General features: G+C 40.8%; 1 protein-coding gene across 3 annotated transcripts in view; it reads right to left on the bottom strand.

Annotated features, from left to right (window-relative positions):
* Nucleotides 1-9,021, bottom strand: part of anp32a (acidic (leucine-rich) nuclear phosphoprotein 32 family, member A) — a 33,803-nt gene extending 24,782 nt beyond the window's left edge. Inside the window, exon 1 of one of the 3 annotated variants that reach the window (XR_007958330.1) lies at nt 7,374-7,520. Coding sequence is in view for 2 of the 3 variants with exons in the window: in XM_052040522.1 (XP_051896482.1) it covers nt 7,374-7,490 (117 nt within the window). In the remaining variant the exon portion in view is untranslated. Of the gene's footprint in view, nt 1-7,373; nt 7,521-8,841 lie in introns of those variants that run through there. The other 2 variants (XM_052040524.1, XM_052040522.1) reach the window with 2 other exon arrangements.
* Between the last annotated feature and the right edge of the window lie 14,494 nt (nt 9,022-23,515).

A 23,515-nucleotide genomic window follows, 5' to 3' on the forward strand; every position in this document is an offset into this window, starting at 1 on the left:
GGTGGAAAGTGGTCACCTCATAATCCGTCAAAACTCGAAGATGACAATTACGCATGACCCCATTTTCTCAAGATTATTTCCAATTCAATTCTGAAAGCTGAGTAATTCCAAGGTTTATTTCCAATTACAAGGACACTAAAATTCTTCAAAGGCTATACATAAAAACGGTACTCATCAGAATGAAATAAAAACAAAAAATGTTGTAAACACTAAGCAGGTCAAGTACCATCTATGGAAAGAAACAAGAGTTAACGTCAAAGGGTCTTTCATTTTCTGGATGCTGCCTGACCTGCTGTGTTTCCAACATTTTTTTTATTTCAGATTTCCAGCATCTGCAGTTATTTTGATTTTCTTATCAGAATGAAGTCTTAATATCACTGAATGAGCTCAAAAACATTCCGATTTCATTCTGTACTTTTCAAATCAAAGGATCAGAGAAAGCTTAGAAACATGAAAAGCAAACTTCAACTACAATTCGGAAAAGAGGCTGAAAAGGCTGCCCAACTCACTTTGAACAGGTGATGTACCACCTGGATTCTGGTCCACAAAGTAAAGATCTCCACAATTTCTTCCCAAGCAAAAGATAACAAGGGAGAACAGCAGCAGGTTCATTCCTTTCATGCTAACATTTCCACAACCATCAAGATTATTTGACCAAGTTCCAAAAAAAGCTACCTAGATCAAAATTCCATCACATCTTGCAAAGATGTAACCAATCGTGCCTTCTCACGCAAGACACAAAATGTCCAACAGTTTGGCTGCTTCTCAAGTTGAAATTCCTGCAACAACTAGAATACAAATTATTTAATTCATTAAATAAGGTGATTCCACCATTGCGTATGAGAATAGAGCCAGTTTCTTACAAAGCACTGCCAACTTTAAAAACCTTAAATTGGAGTTTGTCTAATTCAGCCTATAAAGTAACTTTTTCCAGAGACAGGTTAATAATCCTGCCACTCATTGCCTGCTTCCCAGCTCAAAGACCAACAGGATGGTATCTATCAGTTGGTTCCACCTTTCCTCTTGGGAGTCAAAATCAGTCCTAATGAACATTTAAGTCCTAGGGGGAAATGAAATATTGTCCTAGTTCACCAGGAACAGACTTGAGTGAACCCATTCCATTTCTCATATTTCTGGCCTCACCACTTCCAGCCCTTTCTCACCCACAATCTTGATCCACACATTGAATAGATCACTCCCCCACCCCACCCCCAAATCGCCAGCACTCTCAGGATGATGCTAAATCACATCATCTCCTTGCATTCCAAAAGGAAGGCTCCTCAGTGACATTCTGGCACTACCCCACATCCTTTCCTTTTCCGTAACAATAACAAAACAGACTTAACCTTTCACTTATTTTATTCAAGCCTGAATACACTTTCCAGGTGAAACAACAATTTACTTCAATTGATTAAGCAGATACACATTTCTGCCCACGATGTAGCCTCCTCTTCACCAGGGAGACCAGACACAGACTGGTCACCACTTCATAAACACCTCAATTCAGCGCAAAAATAGGAGCAGTGCTGGAAATTGAGAGAGACAAAAGCGCAGATGCCAGAAGTCTGAAATAAAAGCAACAGATGAGGCAGCAAAGAAAAACAGTTTAACTTTACAGGTGATTGACTTTCATCCAAGTGGGCCAGTTTTGAAACAAGTAGTAAAAAGGTTATATGAAATCACAGAATTCAATGTTAAATCCTGGGGGCTGTACTATTATTGGTCAGAAGATGAGATTATGCTCATGTTGGCTTCATCAAAAATATGTTAGTTCTTCACCCCAGACCCACTGCCCTCATCTTCTTTGCTAATGAAAGTCAACTCAAACTTGAGCCTCATTACCTGGCTTTTCAAGGAGGTATATCCAATTTTGTTGGCTCAATAATTTCAAAACATTTCTCCCATTTTCACTTAAATCCCTGCTAAAGTTTACTTGTCCCATACCTTCTCCCCTGCACCATCCCCCCACCACCGCATCTCTCGAACCATCCAATGAGCACTGACCTTTCCTCTTGTTCTCCCTGCCCATTCCCAAGTTTTCACAGTTGATCCCAGGTATCTGTTTGACTCTCCACATCTAACCAAACCACGGCTAAAGTAAAACTACTTGATACTGACAAAAAGGATGTCGTAAATCAATTAACTTGTTTCCAATAAGAATGCTGGTTACTCCCTCATGGAACATAAAAGCTAGAAAATACTTCACAAAAAATCCTCAAAGACCATTAAAAAGATTCAACAATCTGAGGTGGGTTTGCATTAGAATCGTGTTTTTCTTCCCCACAATAGTGGAATTTGCCAAGTGACAAAACAGCCTTTTCTTCGCTCTTCCCCCAACCCCACACAACTTAATCAAGAATTTGCAAATTCAGAATTGACAATGTGAAATCCATGCCCACTAACAACAGATTCAAGGCTCATTGTAATTTGCAATTAGTCCTGGGGGAAATTAAAGAACCACTTTGGTTAGTCACTATAACAATCTCATAAGAAGAAACTTCAAAAAATCCAGCCAGAGGCGGATATGTTTTGCTAAGAAAGGTCAGGGTATGGGTTAAGACAAAAGATTAGTTATTTACCACCTCCAGACTATTTCATATTCAAATTAATAGAAACTACAGCAATCCAGCTGAACTACTGGAGATGAATTCAACAAAGCCATCTGGAAGGAGATTGGTTATTTTAAAGTGGGAATGGAAACACAAACCCAAAACATTAACCGTTTCTCTCTCCAATTCAATGGCTGGTCTGCTGAGCATTTAAAGCATTTTGATTTCACACTTCTGCAAGACTTCTTTGACTGCACCCTTTCTCCACACTGTTTTGTAGAGGATTTATCACTTTCTCAAACCTCAGGGGGTCAAACTGGACTCTGATTTCAATGGATGAAATTAAAGTCTCTGCTTTTGATCAGAGTAGAGAGGGCTGGTTTCTTGGCAACTGGAAGACAGTAGAGATGTTGGGACTACCTGCCACATGAAGCATTTCGCTTGGATGGCAGAGTCAATCGACACAGAGCCCATGAAGTCCGCACTGACCACAAGCACCTGTTTACACTAATCTCATTTTATCCTCCCCACCTTCTCATCGACCTCCCCCAGATTCCACCACTCACTTGGGCCTGTTAACCGACCAACTGGAACGTGTTTGGCTCATGGGAGAAAACAGGTGCACCCAGAGGTAGAGACTTGGGGAAACATGCAGACTCCACACAGACAGCACCTACAGTCAGGAGTGAATCTGGCTTACTGGAGCCATCAGGCAGCAGCTCTACAAGATGTGTCACATGGTATAGGTAGCATTAAGGAGAAGCTTAAACACACGCGCTCAAGAACACAGAATGCAAAACGTTGGTTAGTGGGGACCAGTTGGACTGAGCAACTACTGTTCCAAATTCTAGGCAATTCCAAGGCAAGTGCACTCCAACGTGAAACAGCCTGCGTAGAAACACAAGCAACTCTTCACTCCAACTGGACAGACTTGACAGTGAACTGAACGTAAATATATATGATGGAACTTCACAAGCGACTCAGCCAAAAGATCCATGCAGTGCCCAGCTGAATTTGAAACACGCCTGAAGTAGCCACAGTCAGCACCAGCTCACCAATCCCACCATGCCAAGATAGAAGATTTATCAAATGCTTACAGTTGGTAACCAGTTGAAGTGTGCCCATCTCATGTTTATAATCTGGGTTTAACGTAAGATGACCCAAGGGCCCCATTTTCCCATAAAATTTGACAACAGCCTTGTCAAACATCAGAACAGGCGACAACAGCTTGGTCATAGAGATGGATTTTAAACAGACAAATCAGAAGGAAGTAGGGAAGCAGAGAGGTTTAAGGAAGGAATTCCAAAGCTTAGGGCCTTGGCAGCTGAAAGCTAACAGGAGAATGATTTAAGTGCCATCAAAGTGCTTAAGAGACCAGAACTAGAGGCGTGGCAACAGCACTATGAAGACCATCTCCAAGTCCTGTTTTGCAATAATATTATAATAACCCAATTTCAATCTTTTGCAAAGAGTGTGAATGCAAAACACAAGTTATGATCAGTCTTTACAACAAATTACATCAACAAAATTTTACATACAAATGCTCTACCAACAAGAACCACTCAGACACCACTGTTCAAGATGCAGTGAGGTACAAGGGTCAAGTGATGATCTTCAAACCTATTCCTCAAAAGTTATTTAGGTTTCTCAGGAAAACAATTCTGAATTTCACGGTACATATTTTTTTTAAATTAAGGCTGTATACCACAAGATTAGAAATCCAGCCTGGACAATTAAAAATGATGAAAGGACATTGCAACCAGTAGCCACAAGACACCAATGCTGAGTTTGGGTTTTGACAGATCACCTTGGCTTCAGACATCATTAACCACCATTCACACTAACACCAGATATGAATTTTAGAGTGACCCCCCCCCGGGTGACAGGAAAGAGAATGGGTTGCAGGCAAATAAATGGGGGAATGGGATTGCGAGAGATCTGGCACAGACTCAATGGCCTGAATGGCCTCCTTGCGAGCGAGCGAGAGAGAGAGAGAAAAATAAGAGCCGTGCGCAGTAGCAGATACACCAGCGAGCTTGAAGTCAACAGCAATCAGGGTTGGCTGGGATGAGGGTTCGAGGGAGGAGGTGCACTCCACGAGCGTGAACTACAGATCACAAGAGGAAGATGGTTGTGGTTGACGGGAAACTAATCGTAGCCACTGGACACTGCTGCGGGATTTCCTCAGGACAGGGCTCCAACTCACGGTCTTCAATTTCTTCATGGATGACATTCTGACCATGAAGGTCACTGATTGTTTAATATCCAAATGATGAGGCCCACGAGACGTGCAGCGAGATCTAGTCCCACACCCTACGCCCACTTCTGCCCCACACACTCGGCATCCAATGACATTAATGTCACTGCCATCTTGGAGGTCACAAGTGACTAGAAACCTAACCTGACCAACCACAAAAACTGACTACCTGAGCAAGTCAGATGTTGGGCATCCTGTGGGATCTCATTTCCCTATCCCTTCCCCCACAAAGAGACCTGGCCGTCATCCTCAAGGCAATTCAGGAATGTGACGGGATACTTCCAATGCCTGCATGCAAGCAGTACTACACCTTCATCCAGGCAAAGTCAAGGCAGCCAATCCAACCGAGAAACCAAACCACTCTTACCAGCACTGCTGCAGTCCACACCACGCAATGCAGCAACCCATCCAGACTTCTGTGACAGCACGATAGTACAGTACAGCAGGCCCTTCAGCCCACAAAGTCTGTACTGACCACATTGTACACCTACAACCTCCCTGCCCAGCAGTGCATGGGAATACCACCACATCAACGTCGCACACCGCAGGAGGTGGAAATATAGTGGTACTCCATCACAGACACTGATCAAAACCCTGGAACCACCAAACATTACTGCAAGTGTGCCTGTACACATGAAATCCAAAGTTCTAGGCTGACCAGAACAATAAACAATGACCTTACTAGGGATGTTCCCATGCTCAAATAAAGAAAATATAACAGCACATGGTTTATATGAAATCCAATTTCACAAAAACACATTTATCTACCACGTCAATGAAATCCTCCACAGTAAACAAGCTGAGATAACAAGGCAGCTGGATGGGGCAGTTAATACAACTATCTTCCACACTCAGAACCAAGTTTGAGCAAAGCATAAAACTAAACAGAGATCACCTCTTCCCTCCAGGGAGTTGGCTCATAGAACGTCACTGTCCAATCTATTAATTTCCATCTCTTTCTGATGTAACTATGTTGAGGGAGAACTCTATAGCTGGTTATAATAAATTGACCTCGAGTGGTCAATGCAAACTCTGCATATCTGCAATAAACAATGCCTCTTTCCACAATCATTTAAGACTCAGCTTTAAAAGCAGTAACAAGTCCCAATCCAAAGTGATCATAATGTGAGTAGTATGTCCCACAGCCACCTGCTGAGACTCTTTAGTAACCTTCTCCATTTCAGTCAGCTAAATTACTCTCCCTTGCAAATCAAATCCGAGATCAAGAGTGTGCGGCAAAACACTCAAACTTGACTTTTCTCTCTAACAACATTGATTGGCGTCCGGAGCTACTTGTGGCATTTTTAAAAAAATCTGTATTCAAACTCCAATTTAAGTGGAATCATCGCACTAGCCAAAACATATGCAAAGGTCATGGGCACTCACATCCATGTCGCATTGAATACCACCAATCATGACTGTTATATACAGGCAAACCACAAACCAAATGAACGTTTAAAAAAAAATCACAGAAGAACAAACAGGTGTACCCAAGTCAAACCAGCAACGGAAACATTGCATAGTGCTACATTTTAAACACACACTTACATGCTGAGAGACAAATTGCAGACTTCACTGCTCCTACTCGATTTGAAGTGTTTTTAATGCATAAAGGGAATCACAATGCATCCTCTAAATCGCAAAATAAATATAGTCGCTTTGTTTTAAACGCAAGTTTAGAAACTTGGAGCTCAGCTCACACAGAAAAAACACACATTTGGTAGAAGTTATTTTCAGGGACCTTTGTGCAATTATGCCTCACGTGTCTTAACATACCAAGACTAAGCAACGCAAGATTCAAATTTCTGCAAAATAAAGGTCATCTAATTCTCCCCGCCACTCTCTCACACACAAAAGAAGCCACAAATCATTACCAACAAGGCCGATTACTGGGACACAAACCAGCAAATCTGCATTGCAATATCGCAGGATACTGCAAAAAAAATTATAAATAAAAATCCACACACACACAATGTGCCCGGGACAGGAAAAGCACACGCCCGCAAAAAAAATCTTATGCCTGCTCATATAATAAACGATTTCCAACCCTCCGGCGAAGGAGGGAGGGAGGGAAGGGAGGACCCTGGTGACCCCGAAAGAACGCGAATGTTGCCACTGCGAAGTTGCAGAGTTCGATGGAATCCCCGGCGGGTTCCAAATTCCAATTTGGAACGTTCGACACAAACAAATCGCTACATCGCCTTCCACACGATCGGCAACACGACAAAATGGCAGCCGGGGACAAACCCAGGTGGCAAACTTTAAACTAGGGCTGATTATATACAAAAAATAAATTTTCCATATTTATTCCTCTCTCCACTCCCACCTCTCCCAGTCCCGCCTCTCCCTTAAACGGCCCCCAAATGTTTGTTTCCTCCCTTCCCCCTGATTGCCCCCCCCCCCTCCACACCCAGCAAAAAGAGTGAACACGTTTGCTCTCCCCAAGAGTTGATTCTAATCCTCTGCCAATTGTAAGAACCTTCGAGGTGAAAAAGAGCTGATAGGCTCCATTTCCCCAATGACGTAACCTTACTGTATTTTCGTCCTTGCAATTTCCACCCCGTTACCTTTCCCTGGCTGCACCATCGCCCCGAAAGCGTTTTCACGCAATTCCTATCATTTAAATGCCTCCCTCCTCCACGGCCACTTCGTAAGAGAAAGGTAAAAAGACCCTCAAGGCGCATGGTATTTATATTCTTCGTTTCTGTTTCCCAAGCCCTCAGTAAAATGGCGGCCGTCCTACTTATGCTGGATCGAATCCTGCCAACGCGGTACAAAGTTCCAAAGTTGGCCCCAATTTCTCTAATAATATTCTGCCACTGGCCGATGCAGACTCTCCCCCCTCCCTCTTAAAAAAAACATGCACTTGCATTTATCTCCGCTCCTTCCCAAACGACCGTACTTATTTTTAAAAACAAAATAAAAGCAGCTCAAACTGCAAGCTCAATAAAATCACCCTCCCCTTTCTCAGTGGCTACCAACGTTAGAACCACATCAATCGAGGAAACGCAAACCTATTCTGCTTCCTCCCTCCCATTGTAAACCTCTGGATATCATCCGCAACCAGCCAACTTAGGAATCCAAGTGCAGAAAAATAATTTCGTTTTTCCACCCCCCTTGTTAAATTTCCATATAATTATAATACTTTTAACACAGTCTCAAATTTAAATGCCCACTCATCTCCCTTTAAAAAGAGTTCAAATCTAAAAAGTATGAAAAAAATAAGTTTGGTCACAGTCGAGGTTACTCGAGTTTATAATATCCCGAAAGGCGAAAGCTGCACGCTTCAGCTTTAAAAATCTACCCCTCTTGTGTAATTTAAACATATTTACAGTATCAAAAACGATCCACACTCATGCGCGCGTAATGCAGATTCATGTCAAACAGCTACTATTTTTGTCCCACCACAAGGTCTTTAGCTTATTCTAAAGATTTCCAAAGTTAAAAAGAACCAGAAACTAGAAAAAACCTCCAAAATCCATTAAGAGATTAACATTGACCACATCGCCCTCTCAACCCTGGACGGCTGTTCATTATTAGAGTATTTTATAATATAGAAAAATATGCGAGAATGGGCGCGTTCATGACTATGAATTTGCAAATATGGCTCCCCATTCTCCCTTATATGATCTCCGATAGAAATATCTCACTGTATCTGAAGTTTCTTTTACACGTTTTACTAACTTCAAACCTTCCACTGTCAAAAAGGGGAGAAAAGTTTGCGAAGCTTCAGGAATATTAAGTAATCAGTTTCACATACACTCTGGCAAAACTCGGTGCATTTCATCCAATCCAGTCAGCCTCACTGGGATTTACAAATCTTGCGGGTTGTACTTAAAATTTAACAAAATAACAAGCACATAAACAAGCGTACTTAAAACAAAGATGAAATACTACACACATTTGCACCAAGATTCCTTGAAAGGTAGAGGAGAGAAATTTATAAACAGGCACGACCCCCTCATCAACTATTTTTCGCTCCATAAAAACAATTTTAAGAAATCTAGAAGTTTTCTTAAAGAGAAACAGTCTTACATCTGAAGGCGTCCTATTCCGTAGTTCTAAATGAATTCTTTTCTTCATATCCATCTTTGCCACCAAGGCTGATTTACAATATGAAGACAAACGCTGGTGACCAAATGCTGTTTAACACAGGGAGAGATCTGCTTGCGATACAAGCTGACGCCACTACACCGTCCAGCCAACCCAACTTGATAACTAACTCCAAGGGGTGGGAGGGATTCAGCTCCCTTGATGGGCATGATAACCGGCCAATAGGATCCAAAGGCTGCCCGTCGAGCCAGCTTTAGACAAATAGTGGAAGAGGTGAAGTCGTCCGGGGGCGGGATCGGAGAACTATTAAGCTGGGTTGCAGACAGCCTTTCTAAGTGTATTAAATAGCCCGTTCGCAGCCGGAGAAGAGGCATGGTAGCAAATGGCGTCCTTTAGTAAGGGTGTAAAGAGGGACACACTACAGCCGTTTTTATTTCACAAAAGCCCGCCGTACCAATGAAATTGGATTTTTAAACCGAAGCTCAAGCAATTATCTACCAATGCTAAACTCGAACGTTCCTGCAGGTATCTAAAGTGCAACGTTGTTGTAACTTAGATTAAAAGTAATGCAATCAGAAATGTTTAAGTTCATTACTGTGAAAGTTCTGCGTTTGTCATACCCATACTTGATAAACATGCGAGATTGAAACAATATTAAAACGAAACAAATACAGTTATAGAAACCCAATATTAAAGTCTTACATTTTTATGGGTCCCAGTTTTGCCGTTTACATGGGGTTATTTGGGGGTGGAGGCGAAAATACAACCACGTGTTTTTTCGACTGTCGAATTATCATCCTTGAAATATGGAAAAAAACATCACATACTAATGCAAGTAATTAAAATACACAACATTACGTCCAAACAACAGTCGCATATTCACAACAAAATGGAAGGGCATTGTCATGTCACGAGGAATACAAGTCAACGTCCTTCTACTATGGTTCTTCGTTAGCATGCAAAAAAGTTACCTTATTGTCCAATCATTGTGAAAATACATACTTTAAAAAGTGCAAATTTCAAATGCTCATTGAAACCGCCACCTGTACATTTTTTGCAACTATTGTACATATGCACAAGCAAATGAAGTGCATTAAAATTTAATGTGCGTCACGCGCAAATTTTAAGTCACAGCAGGGGGGAGAATTAACACAACTTCACTTAGATGATTGACGTGCCGAATGATCAATGATAGAGGAGCTTCTATGATCGACATGCGAACCGTCCTATCAGGTGGCGGGCAGATGATTGACAGCAGGAAGGAGCCAAAGGGTGGCGAGGTAAAAGGCGGGACAACTGAAGGCACCGTCGAATCCGGCGGCAACAAATGTAACAAAATATAGATACAGCAAGTCACGTGTCCCCTCGAGCGCCATGTTGCTCGCAACAATAAAAAGCATAAAATAGCGAATTTCACAACGCAAACCTTTGCCATTCTTAATGCAAGTTATGAAATAAATCAAGTGGTTTTACCTCCTGCTCATGGGCGCTCTCAGCCGAGCTCCATTGCCGCGCTAGAGGCACAAGAATGGTGGAGAACGAGTAACTGCGCAACAGTTTCTAAGTCTGCTGCAACGCGGCATGGCTGTCTTTGCAAACGTGCATTTGTTTTTTTGCAGAAGAGCAGAGACAAAAGCCCAATTCAATCATTTTCTCTAATGATTTGCAATGAGAGCGTCCTCTTGTCAAACTTTCGCGACAGCTGGAGTTTACAACGAAACCCTTTAGGAGTTATATTTTTTGCACACAGTATTTTTTAATTCCTTGCGCGAATCACCTCAAATTTTTTTCGGCTGCTGGGGTGTGTCACCAGGCGGCCCTCGACCGAGTTTGCTGTTTTGCCAGCGACTGCGTGCATCGTGTGCGCAAATGATAGGGTTTAAGCTATTCTTTAAACTGTCTCTACAATGCACTGCATTCGCATTACTCCAACCCCCCTCTAGCAGCCATTGACCGCTCCTGTGTGTGGTGCAACATTTATCTTTTATGTTCTATATTTTGATCAGTCCTTTAAAAATGAACATTTAACATTGCACGAATTGCAATTTTAATTATTAAAATAATCTAGTTGCAAAATATATTAGTGTTAGTTTTAACACGAGTTGGTTTCATTCCAAAACGCAATGACATTCTTCAAATACGTTGATTTTCTCGCATACTTACAATGGAGTGAATCTGTACGTTAATTAAACACTACTGAGGTTCGAGAAATTGTTTTATGGTATGGCATACACAGTAAACAATGTTTTGGAGAATGCCAGCCTACAATACTAATGTGAAAAAAAAGTAGTTTAACGTGTACCAAATAAATATTGAAGCCTTAAATCTACTGAATAAAACAAGACAGAAAATATTAGGGCTTTCAAGCAGGAGAATAGTTTTAAAACATAAAAAAATGATTTACCAGTTTGATACACATTTAAAGGATATTCAATATTTACTCATTTCATTTGAAAAACAATCTACTTTTGAAACAAGGAACTCTTGACCAAATACAATTTAATTTTGTTAAATGGATTGTAATCAATTGGAAAACCCACTCAGTATCAACAATTAGAATACAGCTCAGAGGTGGTATTGGTATCAGTGCATTTGTGGCAGGTCCACTACTGTTTCTCATTTACATCAATGATCAAGGCTTAAAACCCAACAATGTACTGTGCGCAGAAACTTCTTGTCTCAGAGGGGAGTGAATCTCTGGAATTCTCTGCCCAAGGGCAGTGGAGGCCAGATTGTTAAATATATTTCAGGTGGAGATAGATAAATGTTTGATTATTAGCTGTGGTGGGAAATGGACAGTCGATGTTTTAGATCAAGACCCTTCTTCTGGATTGAAGACCCTTCTTCTGGATTGAAGACCCTTCTTCTGGACAGTCGATGTTTTAGATCAAGACCCTTCTTCTGGATTGAAAGGGGGGAGGGGGGAGGGGGCTGACAGGTAGATCCAGATGAGGAGAGGTGATTGGCAGATTGAGTCAGGAGGACGAGGGAAGTGTGGAAATAAGTGACGGAGGTGATAGGCGGAGGCAACAAAGTAAGTCTGTGGACAGACCAGTGGTGAGTGACAATTTGTGCAGATTTGCAAACTGATGATAAAAGCTGAACCGGTGGTTGAATGCCAAACCATTGCAAAGCAACAAATGAAAAGAAGCCTGAAGTAAATGAAATGTTAAATTGCAAAGCCAGCTGGAGAGTCCTGCCCAAGGGAGTCCTCTCTGTGCCATTACAGATCTGGGTGTGGGGACCGTTTCATCTAATACATCTTTTAAGTATTTTACCAACATCCTTACTCCCACAATTATTGCACCACACTTCCTCTGTAGCTGTGACACTTTACTCTGTACTGTTACTGTTTTTACCTGTACTGCCTCAATGCACTCTGTACTAACTCAATGTAACTGCACTGTGTAATGAATTGACCTGTATGATCTGTATGTAAGACAGGTTTTTCCATTGTACCTCTGTACAAGTGACAATAATAAACCAATACCAAAAATTCTGTGAATCTGGAAATCTGATACAAATAGAAAAAATGAATACTCAACATTATCAATTCTTTTTCCCCAGTTTCTGCGCTCATTCCTTCTGCCTCTTCTCAGTCTCAGATACAATTCCCCTCATCCATGTTTTCAGCGCTAAGAGCCTTCACAATTTCTCCAGTGTGAAGCCCAGACCAGACCAGCATTTTCCTCCTTCTTCCTTAGCATTTCAAAAGGTACACTTCCTTCCAGGATGCTCTAATTCATCCTTCTATCTCCACCAATGTCCACTTCACTTCCCACAGCACCTCGCAGGAGATGCTCTTTTACACACTCTCCGATCCTCAAATACCTAATGATGGGTCCTTCGTTTACATTTACCACGAAAAGCCACAGACCCAGCACAACCAATGGAAGCCCACTGCAAACAGCCTTCCAGTCACTAAATGTACATCAACCACTACCCTTTGCTTCATGCCATTGAGTCAATTTTGACTCCAGCCAGTCACTTTGCTTTGTTCTCATGATCTTTTACTACACTGAAAAATCTGCCATGCGAATCAAAAGCCTTTCTGAAATCAGCACAGACTACATCAAACAGTGAATTCTCATCAACCCTTCTTGTGGCATCAACATTTTCAATTGTTAGTCAGATTAGATTTTTCTCTTGCAATCCAATCTGACAGTCTTTCAATTTTGTGTTTCTAAATGATGATTTATATCGTACCTCAGAACCTTCTCCCATCACTTGCCCACCATTGCTGACAGTCTGACTGGGCTGAGTAGAATATTTCCAGCAGTGTGACTTCTAGTTGGTTTCTCAGCTCAACCTATTTGGTCTCATTCATTGATCTTCCCACATATCATGCACCTAGACATTTAATCCAGACATCCACCTCTCCCTCCACATTGCTTTATCCCTCTCTCTACTCACCTGAAATTCCTGCAACCTTGTAACATTGAGCTGTCATTCCTGCCTTTCTCAAAGCAATTTTAGCAATAACATCTCTCTATGCCTGCAGTTCATTTAGCTTATTGTTTCAATTCCTGGCATTGAAGTGTACAACACATGGTCCTACCAAATTCCTTTATCATCTTTTATCTAGGCTTTGTATTCTTGCCATCCAAACTATTACCAGTTTCCTGATTTCTATTTCCAACTTTGCCTCTCTGCATTTTCAATTTACCCTCAGGTTAACATCCCTTGTCAATCTAATTTAAACTTTTCCCAACAATTCAAGCAAATCCCTCTGTAACAGTTTTGCTCCTGGTCCTGGTATGGAGGCTCCAATGCACAGGATCGCAAGAGGCTGCAGAGGGTTGTAGACTCAGCCAGCTCACGGGCACAACCCTCCCCACCATTGAGGATATCTTCAAGAGGCGGTGCCTCAAGGCGGTGGCATCCATCACTAAGGACCCTCACCATCCGGGACATGACCTCTTCTCATTACTACCATCAGGGAGGAGGTACAGGAACCTGAAGACCTGCACTCAATGATTCAGGAGCAGCTTCTTCCCCTCCGTCAATAGATTTCTGAATGGTCCGTGAACACTACCTCATTGTTCCTTTTTTTTTTGCACTATTTATTTTGTAATTTAGAGCTTTTTATGTCTTTGCACTTTACTGAGACCTGGTTGCTACTTGCAGCTGACTCTACAGGATAACTCTTGGGTAAGGAGGATCAACCCTCTTTATTCAGACCTAGTAGTGCGAGCAGGTGGACCACATAAGTGGTGAGTTTGGGCAGTGGGCCAAATCCAGCCCAGTCCCTTTCTTCACTTCCTAACACCTGCCAACAGGATTTCATCTCACTTTCTGCCCATGTCATTTGTCATATCTTGGAGGGAACATTCTGCAACTGCTCAGTGATATCTTTGACCCTAAGTTTAGGAGGCCACATACAATCCCAAAAGCACATCAACAACTGCAGAAACACCCGATAGTCTTTGTTCTGTATAGGTGAATCATGAACAGTATCATGGATTTGCTCTGGCTGTACTTCCAAAAGCAACCACCTACTGCCCACACCAATATTTGTATTTCAATTAGAGGGCAAGATATACTTACAGGGCCTTGCACTACTTGTCTGATCCTTTCTGTCTGTCTAGTATTTGCTCCCTGTCTAGACACTCTTAAGCAATGTGATGAGCACCGCCTGGGGTATATCTACACAGCACTCAGCATTGCAGATGTGCTGCAGTGGTGCCAGCTCCATCTCAAGTTCTGAACACCAGATCCTGAGTTCCTCCACCTAGTCCTCCCCGACATGTAATTGTCCAGGATGCAAGAAGCTTCCTAGAGTTCTCATGGCCAGAACATGCTCACCCATGTGTTTATTTACTGGACCACTGGAGTAAAAGCTAACAGCTCTCTCAAGTAAATGCCCTCTGGTATTTCTGAAGGTTGTTTTATTTAATTATTACAGTTACTGTTCATAAAGTCAAAATATGGTAGATGCTGGAATTCAGAAAAATAGAAAATACTCCAAATGCTAAGCAGGTCAGGCAGCATCTGTGGAGAGAGAAACAATTAAAGCTTTAGATCAATCAGCTTTCATCAGGTAATTTTGGTTTCATTACTTAATTCTTCCAGTTTAAGCTATTCCAGGCCATCCACAGGAAATGAACAGATTCCCTTTCAACAGACATCCATATGTCAATTTTGTCTGTAAGTTGAAAAATGCACAGAAATCAGTCTATGGTAACCATACCCCCCCCCCCCCCACAGTATTGGAATGACTGGCATCAAAAGCACATAATACTGAAAGAACAATTACCAAAAGTGGAAAGAGAGAGAAAACTAGCACTGCCGTTTGTAGGAACGAATGTATGTATGTTGGACTTTTGAATTTGATAATATTAAGGGAACTTATTCATAGATCGGGGTGTCCATAAGTCAGGTGTTTGTAACCAGGGGACAGCCTAAATATTGTTTTGCTGCTTTATCTTGATTCCTCCCACCATGCCATTATTCTGAGTTTACCACAATTAATTACCAATGTGCCACCTACTTTTACAACTTTTCTGTGTCTTGAGTTGATATCACCTCATTGCTCCAAGTTTCCAACTTTCTCTCTGACCCTGCTGGTGCATAATTAGGCAAACAACGAAAGTAGAGTTACTGACAAAACATCCTTTATAGAATGCAGTCAACCCACAAGTAATAGCAATGGACAGGTCACGATCATGAAAAAAGATTGGCAAACTAGTTAAGTAATGCAATTTCCCCTTTTATTGCAAGAAATTACCACCATTTTAAGAATAACATTCCTCATTTTGAAACATTATTCTGAGTATACCACAATTAATTAAAAATATCAGAAGAACTTACTAAATTTCTAAAATTCAGCTACTCAGAAAAATAGTACATTGATTTCTAGTTTGAGCTGGGTTTGTTGATGCCAGCCAAAGGAGTACACGATTAGCTCTAGGACTCTTGGGCCAAAGATGGGAAAACTTGCTTCTACAAATTGGTGACAGTGTAAATATAACAAGAAAAATGCACGAGACTGATGCTTCTTCGATGGACTGAGTTTAAGGTATGTTCTTCTAAATTAAAGTTGCTTGCATTATATGGGAAAAGTTCACTTGCCATCCCATACTTAAAGTTTCCAGGTTGTAATCGTGTAATGTTTCTCAGCCAAATTAATAATTTTCATAGATATCAGTACAAACAAAGCAGGATTTATGGAGTTTTTTTTAACGATATATAGATAAGGTTTGCTGGTTTATATCTCTTTTAAGATAAGATATCTTTATTAGTCACATGTACATCCCAACACACAGTGAAATACATCTTTTTGAGTAGTGTTCTGGGGGCAGCCCACAAGTTTCGCCACGCTTCCAGTACCAACATAACATGCCCACAACTTCCTAACCCGTACGTCTTTGGAATGTGGGAGGAAACCAGAGCACCCGGAGGAAACCCACGCAGACGCGGGGGTTTCGTACGAACTCCTTACAGACAGTGGCCGGATTTGAACCCGGGTGACTCAGTTACCTTGCTAGTTATTCCCTAACACTGGCAGAAGCCATTACCTTCAGATGGTGGACATTGTCTTGTGCCGTCTTGATCTATTCACTGGCTGCGATAGGTTGCCCACATGCTCTGCACGTTCCAGTACTGCCAAACGATCTAAGAGGGAGATCCTGGAAACAGTACCAACATTCAAAGGAAGAGGGAAAATAAAGATGAGGATTTTTGAAATATACTGACGAAACATTCATTGATGACAGTAAGTATGATTATATTGATATCTAGTTTAGAAATAATAATGGAAGTTAGATTAATATTTTTGATTTTTGTCATTTGATGTCTTACGAGAGCCTGACCTGATGGGATTGTCCATTTGCTTAATGACTGTAATGTAGCAAAGTCAATATGTTCACATCAGTCGTGAGTAATTAGCAGTTGGCTGGATCCTGTGTAGAGGAAAAAAAAAGATCACAGAGGGGGGAACAAACAATAAAATAGAAAAAGGAAATCACATATTTCTTTGTGCCCTTTTCTTGTCTGTAAACCGGGTGATCTGCAATTGAAAATCAGTGGGTGTTTGTGCTGTCACTCATTACAGCACAAGGGCTACGTCAATCAATTCACTGGGACAATGAATGAAGGGTTATGCCATTTTTACCTGGCATTGAGCAACCAATAAGTCCATAAGAGGATCACTAGAAGCTTCTTCACAAAAGACCCAGCCAAATTGTGATTCTTATTAGCTTATTTATTGAGAACATTCAATGACTTAGAATAGGACAGAGTAAATGACCTGCAGCAAACGCTCTATTGTACCAAAAAAAAGTCAATTTACTCAGGAAACGGGTCTGTTTAAACAGAAACTGCAGCAACTTTCTCCAATAAAAGCAGGGTAATTTCTCAAAGAAAGTGCAATGAGTGGAGGATTGTTACATATAACTTGTGTACATGGAAACAATCTCAGTCACTGAGTGCACAGTGGTCGTCAAACGTGTTTGACAGGGGAATTGCCCAGTCATTTTCACTCTTGCTGTCAACAACTTTATTTTTTGGAGGATGAGAAAATGTTTTTATATTCATTCTAATTTTTCACACCGTCATACACAACAGGATACCTTGCTGAATGCCGGAGTTATCACAGGCAACAAACCCATTATCTTACTTGCAAGTGGCAGATAACTAGGAAAGCCTAATCTATGATTTTAAAAAAATGTAATTTTAACTAATAATTGAGCAGAAGGACAAATCAATGCATAATTCAATTAGATCATTTTTTTTCCAAAAAATGACTTTCCCCCATGTCCAGAAGTTAAATTTGCAAAGTTTGGAAATTAAATCACCTTAAGTCAAAATAGACAATATTTGTCTTTAGAAAAGTAGGAATAGAATGCTAAACCATTCACTTCACATACAGATACTTAGACAATGGCATTGCATATCAATGTGATCCTTTAATTTTACACCCACTAATGCAGAAACAGTATCTGAATATTCAAACATGAGCTTCGCCCAGAATATCTGCACTATAATAGTGACAATTGTTCCTTCTATAAACTCCCAGAGTTATATTGTGTGCAGTGGAAAGGGTGCAGAAGAAGTTTACCAGGATGCTGCCTGGATTAGAGGGTATGAGCTACAAAGGAAGGTTGGGCAAACTTGGGTTGTTCTCCCTGGAGCGATGAAGGCTGAGGGGAGACTGGATAGAGATTTTTAAGATTATGGGAGGCATAGATAGGGTAGACAGTCAGAATCTTTTCTCCAGGGAAGAAATATCAAATACCAGAGGACATGATTTTAAGCTTGGGATGGGGAGGGAGGTTAAAGGCGATGTGAGGGGCAAGTTTTTACGCAGAGAGTGGTAGGTGTCTGGAATGGGTTACCAGGGGTATTAGGCAGTTTGGAGTTTAAGAGGCTTTTAGATAGACGCGAATATGAAGGGAATGGAGAGATATGGATGATACGCAGGAAGAGGACATTTAGTATAAATTGGTATCACGATTGGTACAACATCGTGGGCCAAATGGCCTGTCCAGTGCTGTGCTGTTCTATGTTCTTATAAATCAGTAGTTCTGATTCAAATAGAGAAAATAGAGAATTTACTTCCTACACCTTTGAACTTTTGAATGTAATTATGGAAAACAATCTCCATGCATTTGTAGAGCTGGAACAGCAGGTTGCACTCACACTTAAATAAAGGCAGAACCTGTATGTGTAGAAGGGATGGTAGTGATTGCCACTAAAAGATATTTGAAACCAGGACACTGCTCACTTAAGATTCAGCTACAATTTGTAGAGTTGTTATGCTTTAGCAATGAGATCAAATGGATCAAAAAGACTTTTTCATCTGACACTACATTTCCAAACCTAACAATTTACATATCTCCTGACAGCAATAACACTCCTATAACTAGGTTAATTTACAAGAATATTCCAGTTCCATTGCAGTGAGCAACTCCAGCTGATTTATATGCCTCCCAGACTGATTTTGTGCTGTCTTGCTTTCTTGCCTTAAAAAAAATGGAGAAATCCAGGACTGGGGGCAAGACCAGCCCTTCCTACTTCAACAAATACATCACTGAATCACAGCTAAGCATACCTTGAGCTTGCATAGCTGGGACAGTTATCCAAACAAGGTAACAGCACTGTCAGGGGAAGAGGACAAAAGGCAAAGGATTGAAAGATCAGGGAATGTTGTGATGGAAATTACCATAGGTGAGTGGGGGGGAAAAAAAACACATTGAATCAAGTGAAGCAGTCACACTTCTCCACTTGGAGACTCTACAGATGAATCTCTACTCAGAGATGCTACAGATGTTGGAATCTGCAGCAACACACACGAAATGCTGGAGGAACTCGGCAGGTCAGGCAGCATCTATGGAGGGAAATAAACAGTCAACGTTTCGGGTCGAGACCCTTCATCAGGGCAGTCCTGAAGAAGGGTCTCGACCTGAAACGTTGACTGTTTATTTCCCTCCATGGATGTTGCCCGACCGGCTGAGTTCCTCCAGCATTGTGTGTGTTACCCTTCTCCACTTTTCATCTTTATTTCTTCTAACTACCTGCTAAATGTCCCATAAAGTGTTGGATGCAGCCTCACTCGCCCTGTGATATGCATAGAGTCACAGGAGTCATACAGCACAGAAATGGGGCCTTTGGCCCACGTGTCCATGCCGACCTTTTTGCACTAATCCCGTCTGCCTGCATTAGGACCATACCCTTCTACGCCTTGCCAATTTAAGTGCCTGTCTAAATGCCTGAACATAGTGATTGCAACTAATTCCACTACCTCTTCCAGGAGTGCGTTTCAGAAATCAAGCACTCTCCGTAAAAAAAACCAACTCAGCCTGGATCTCTCAGTTTCAAAGGTTCAGATAAATGTTGAAGATCCCAATACAGTGTTTGAACAGCAGGAAATTTTGTTCTGGCAACAACTCTGAAGTCCTTTCCTTATTATGACCTGTTCTTCCCACAGACACAATGCATATTCCCAATCATGGAAATGTTTGTGCGTTTAAGGAGAGAACTCCAACTTTCCTACCAATCACTCCATAAGGATCGTAAGCCAGGAATATTAGTTCCCCTCAGCAATCTTGTCAGATAGAAAAGCAAGAGGAGCACTTCCATGATTCTCTGATAATGATGGAAATACGAAAAAACTATGATACAGAGATAGGCCATTTGGCTCATTGAGCCCGTGCTGGTTAACAAAGATCTGTCCAACCTAATCCCACTTTAGCCACATTGTTGACCTGTCCAGCTAATTTTAAGGATCATGGACATACAGTGCAAGGTCCCTTTCTTCCTCTATGCTTTTCAGTATTCTCCCACTTATTATATATTCTCTGGCCTTGTTGCTGCTCTCCAACAGATTATTTAACGTTTCTTCAGATTGAATTCCACTTGCCACTTCTCTGCTGAACTGACTGATTCATCAATACCATCCTGCAGTCTGAAGTTTTCTTCCTCACTGTCAACCACTAAACCAATTTTTGTATTCTCTGCAAACTTACTTCGTATGCCTCATACAATTTAAGCTAAACCATTAAAATATCCTTCAAACAGTAAAGGACCAAACTCTGAGATTTATAAAACCCCACTGGAAACAGCCTTCCAATGTGAAAACCCCTGTCAACCATAACCCTTGCTTCCTGATACCAAGCCAATTTTGTATCCAATTTGCTTCTTTGCCTTGGATCCCGTGGGCTTTTACATTCTTGACAAGCCCTTGTCAAACGTCTTGCTCAAATACGTGTAGATTACATCAAGTGCACTGCCTTCATCAATCCTCCTTGTTACATCTTCAAAAAATTCAAGTTAGTTCACTGTGCACAACTTTTCCTGAACATGCTGACTCTCCTTGGTTAATCCGTTTGAATTTAAATGAAGGTTTATTCTGTCCCTCAAAATTGTTTTCAATAGCTTTCCCACCATTGAAGTTAACTTACTGGCCTGTAATTACTTGTTTTTAATCTCCTTCCCACTTTTTAAACAATGGTACAACAGCAAAAGTCCTCCAGTCCTCTGGCTCCACTCTTATAGCTGGAGTCATTGAAATCTCCCACTTTTACTACATGTGCTCTGAGGGCAAAGCTCTGTGCTGGGAACTTGAATTCATCTCCCTTTAGAGTTGTAATAAGTGCAGAAAAGATATACATTGCACCATGTATATACTTGAAGACTATTGCTGAAATTGATTTTTATCTTAATGGTTTGTATTGTATCATAACACTTTCTTGTTCAGTTCCATGGAATCTGTAATTTACTGCTTTATTTATTTGGTTTATGGTTTCTGGAGGATTGTGATACCATAGTTCCAGGACAATCTTACAGATGATCATTATGTTTTACTAACAAACCATTGATTAATGTCTAAGGAATTGCTCTGATAGGTCACAGACCGCAGACAAACACTAATCTTGGAAAATAAATTATAATCCTAAACAATGTTGAACTAATCTAAAAATATATATTTAGCACATTACCCTCTGCAGTATACATGGACCATCCACACAAATCCGTAAACTGGAATTTAGAAATAGATCAGCCAAATGTAAACTAAGGTATTCCTCCATGAGTGAACTGATTTGTCATACTGAGTCAAACACACATGGGATGCACTATTAGCTTTGGATCAAGTTCATTCTCTGATATGGGTACCACTGCAAATATAGCACTTATTCTTCATTGTCCTTGAGGTGATAGTGATAAACCCCTGCAGTCTATGCTGTGAAAATATACTGCAGGGAGTTCCATAGTTTTAACCAGCCAATGTTGATAAATATTCATATGTCTGATTTGCAAGGAAGCTTGGAGGTGTTGGTGTCCCCGTGTGTTTGCAAGGGATGATCTCAATTGGGTGACAAATGGGGCTCTAGGATTTGCCTCTTGATACTAAGGAGGAGAGTAACAGCCATTGTTTCTGCTTCTGATCGAGATTCTGTGACCGCCCCCAGCATGAAAATGTGTGTGCAAAGACACCGTGAAAGCTTTTCCGGTAGAGGAGATAAAGCAGACTATTTTAGGCAACCCAAACAGGATCACCTGGGGAAAATACTGGAAGATACCTTGAAGACAGAAAGAATAAACCTGCATTTATATAGAACCTTTCACAACCTCAGAAAGAGCCAATTATTTATTTTTGATTAGTGTTGTAAAGTAAAGAAAGATTGCCTGTAGCAATGTCCCACAAACAGAGACATCTGACAAAATAATGTTTTTGGAAATGCTAATTGAACGACAAATGTTGGTCAAGGCACCTTTTAAATAATGGCTTAGAATTTTACACGTCTGTGAAATGGGGCTTCAAGAGAAACAGAAAAAAAATGAAAAGGTATGTCAAAGTGAAAAAAAAACTCCAGCAAAATGTTCTGTCGCAGAAACGCAGTTCACAGATCTGGTGACCACCCAATGCAATAACACACCACAGGGAGTGAAACGTTATAGGAATGAATAGGTACTGGTTCCTTTTTCACTGTGGGGTAATAGCTGGTTCCAAGAACATGACATCTCAACACTGTATGAAACTGTTGGCCATCCATCGAGGCCAAATTGACCTTGTGTCTGGGTATGTCTTCGCTCTAGTCTGAGTTCAATGTATGTGCTTTTAAGAATAAAAACAAATTGAGAAGCTCTTATATCTTTCCAATTTTAACTCAAAAATGGCAGATTGCTGGGTATTGGAATAAGGAAAGAGAATTATTGCACAGGGATTGGAATTAATGGCAGCACATATTCTCTGTTCACTCAGCAGTGTCACCAAAGTAACTTGTCAGATATCAGCAGTGTTTTTAAATCTTTCACTTGCTATTCTTCACTTTCTCAATATCAGGAGGAGGAGCCTGATCAGATTCAATGCAGTGTGACTTTCCATTTATTAACATCGCAGTTATAAACACCCTCTTCACACATTTTAATTCCCCCAACCCCCATCTGCAGTCATAGTGGCATACATCTCAAATCTGCTAGTTTAATGCATAAATTCTTGAGTGGTCATTTTTTCAAAGAAGTATTTTCTAATAATCTTTCCATTTTCCAATTATTTTCTAATTTCATCTCTATAGCCTTAACCAGACCATGCATTTAGAGATGGATGTAAATCAACTCGCCTTCAAATACCACACAGAGCCACTAGGAGGAGCACACGAGCACAGAAGAATCACAGACGATTCTCAACCTGTGAATCCGGTAAATCAGTTCTCGATGTCTGTAAGAGACAAGTAATATTATTCCAATTTGTTTTCACTAATACAGAATATAGGACAGCATTAACACGCCTTTTCTTATCTCAGCCAATTCAATAAATAAATGGAAAATCACCTATGATCTTCCAACATGCCCTCCTTCTCCTTAGCAAAGTACCGTGCTGGGAACGTACGTTTATAAAATCTGCCCTCTTCTCTCTTGTGACTGTCCTAAGTTGTAAGACAAATATTTAACAATATTTAACTAATGGTGCCATCTACAAAATTGCTCTCATGATTACATAGAAGATCCATGGAATAAAAAAATACATAAACACACACATATATAATGTAATTTTTTTTCTTAGAAATAGGAAATCTTTAAAGAGGAACCCTTTTTAACAGAATATGGCAGTAAGGTATTTCAAAATAGAAGTTAGCAAAAAGATGTATTTTATTTTATTCGCCAAGACCTAATCATGCACAATGTAGACTCTATTCCAAATAAAAACTGAAGAAGC

This window comes from Pristis pectinata, chromosome 28 (genome assembly GCF_009764475.1).
Source record: "Pristis pectinata isolate sPriPec2 chromosome 28, sPriPec2.1.pri, whole genome shotgun sequence".
NCBI classification, from domain to species: domain Eukaryota; kingdom Metazoa; phylum Chordata; class Chondrichthyes; order Rhinopristiformes; family Pristidae; genus Pristis; species Pristis pectinata.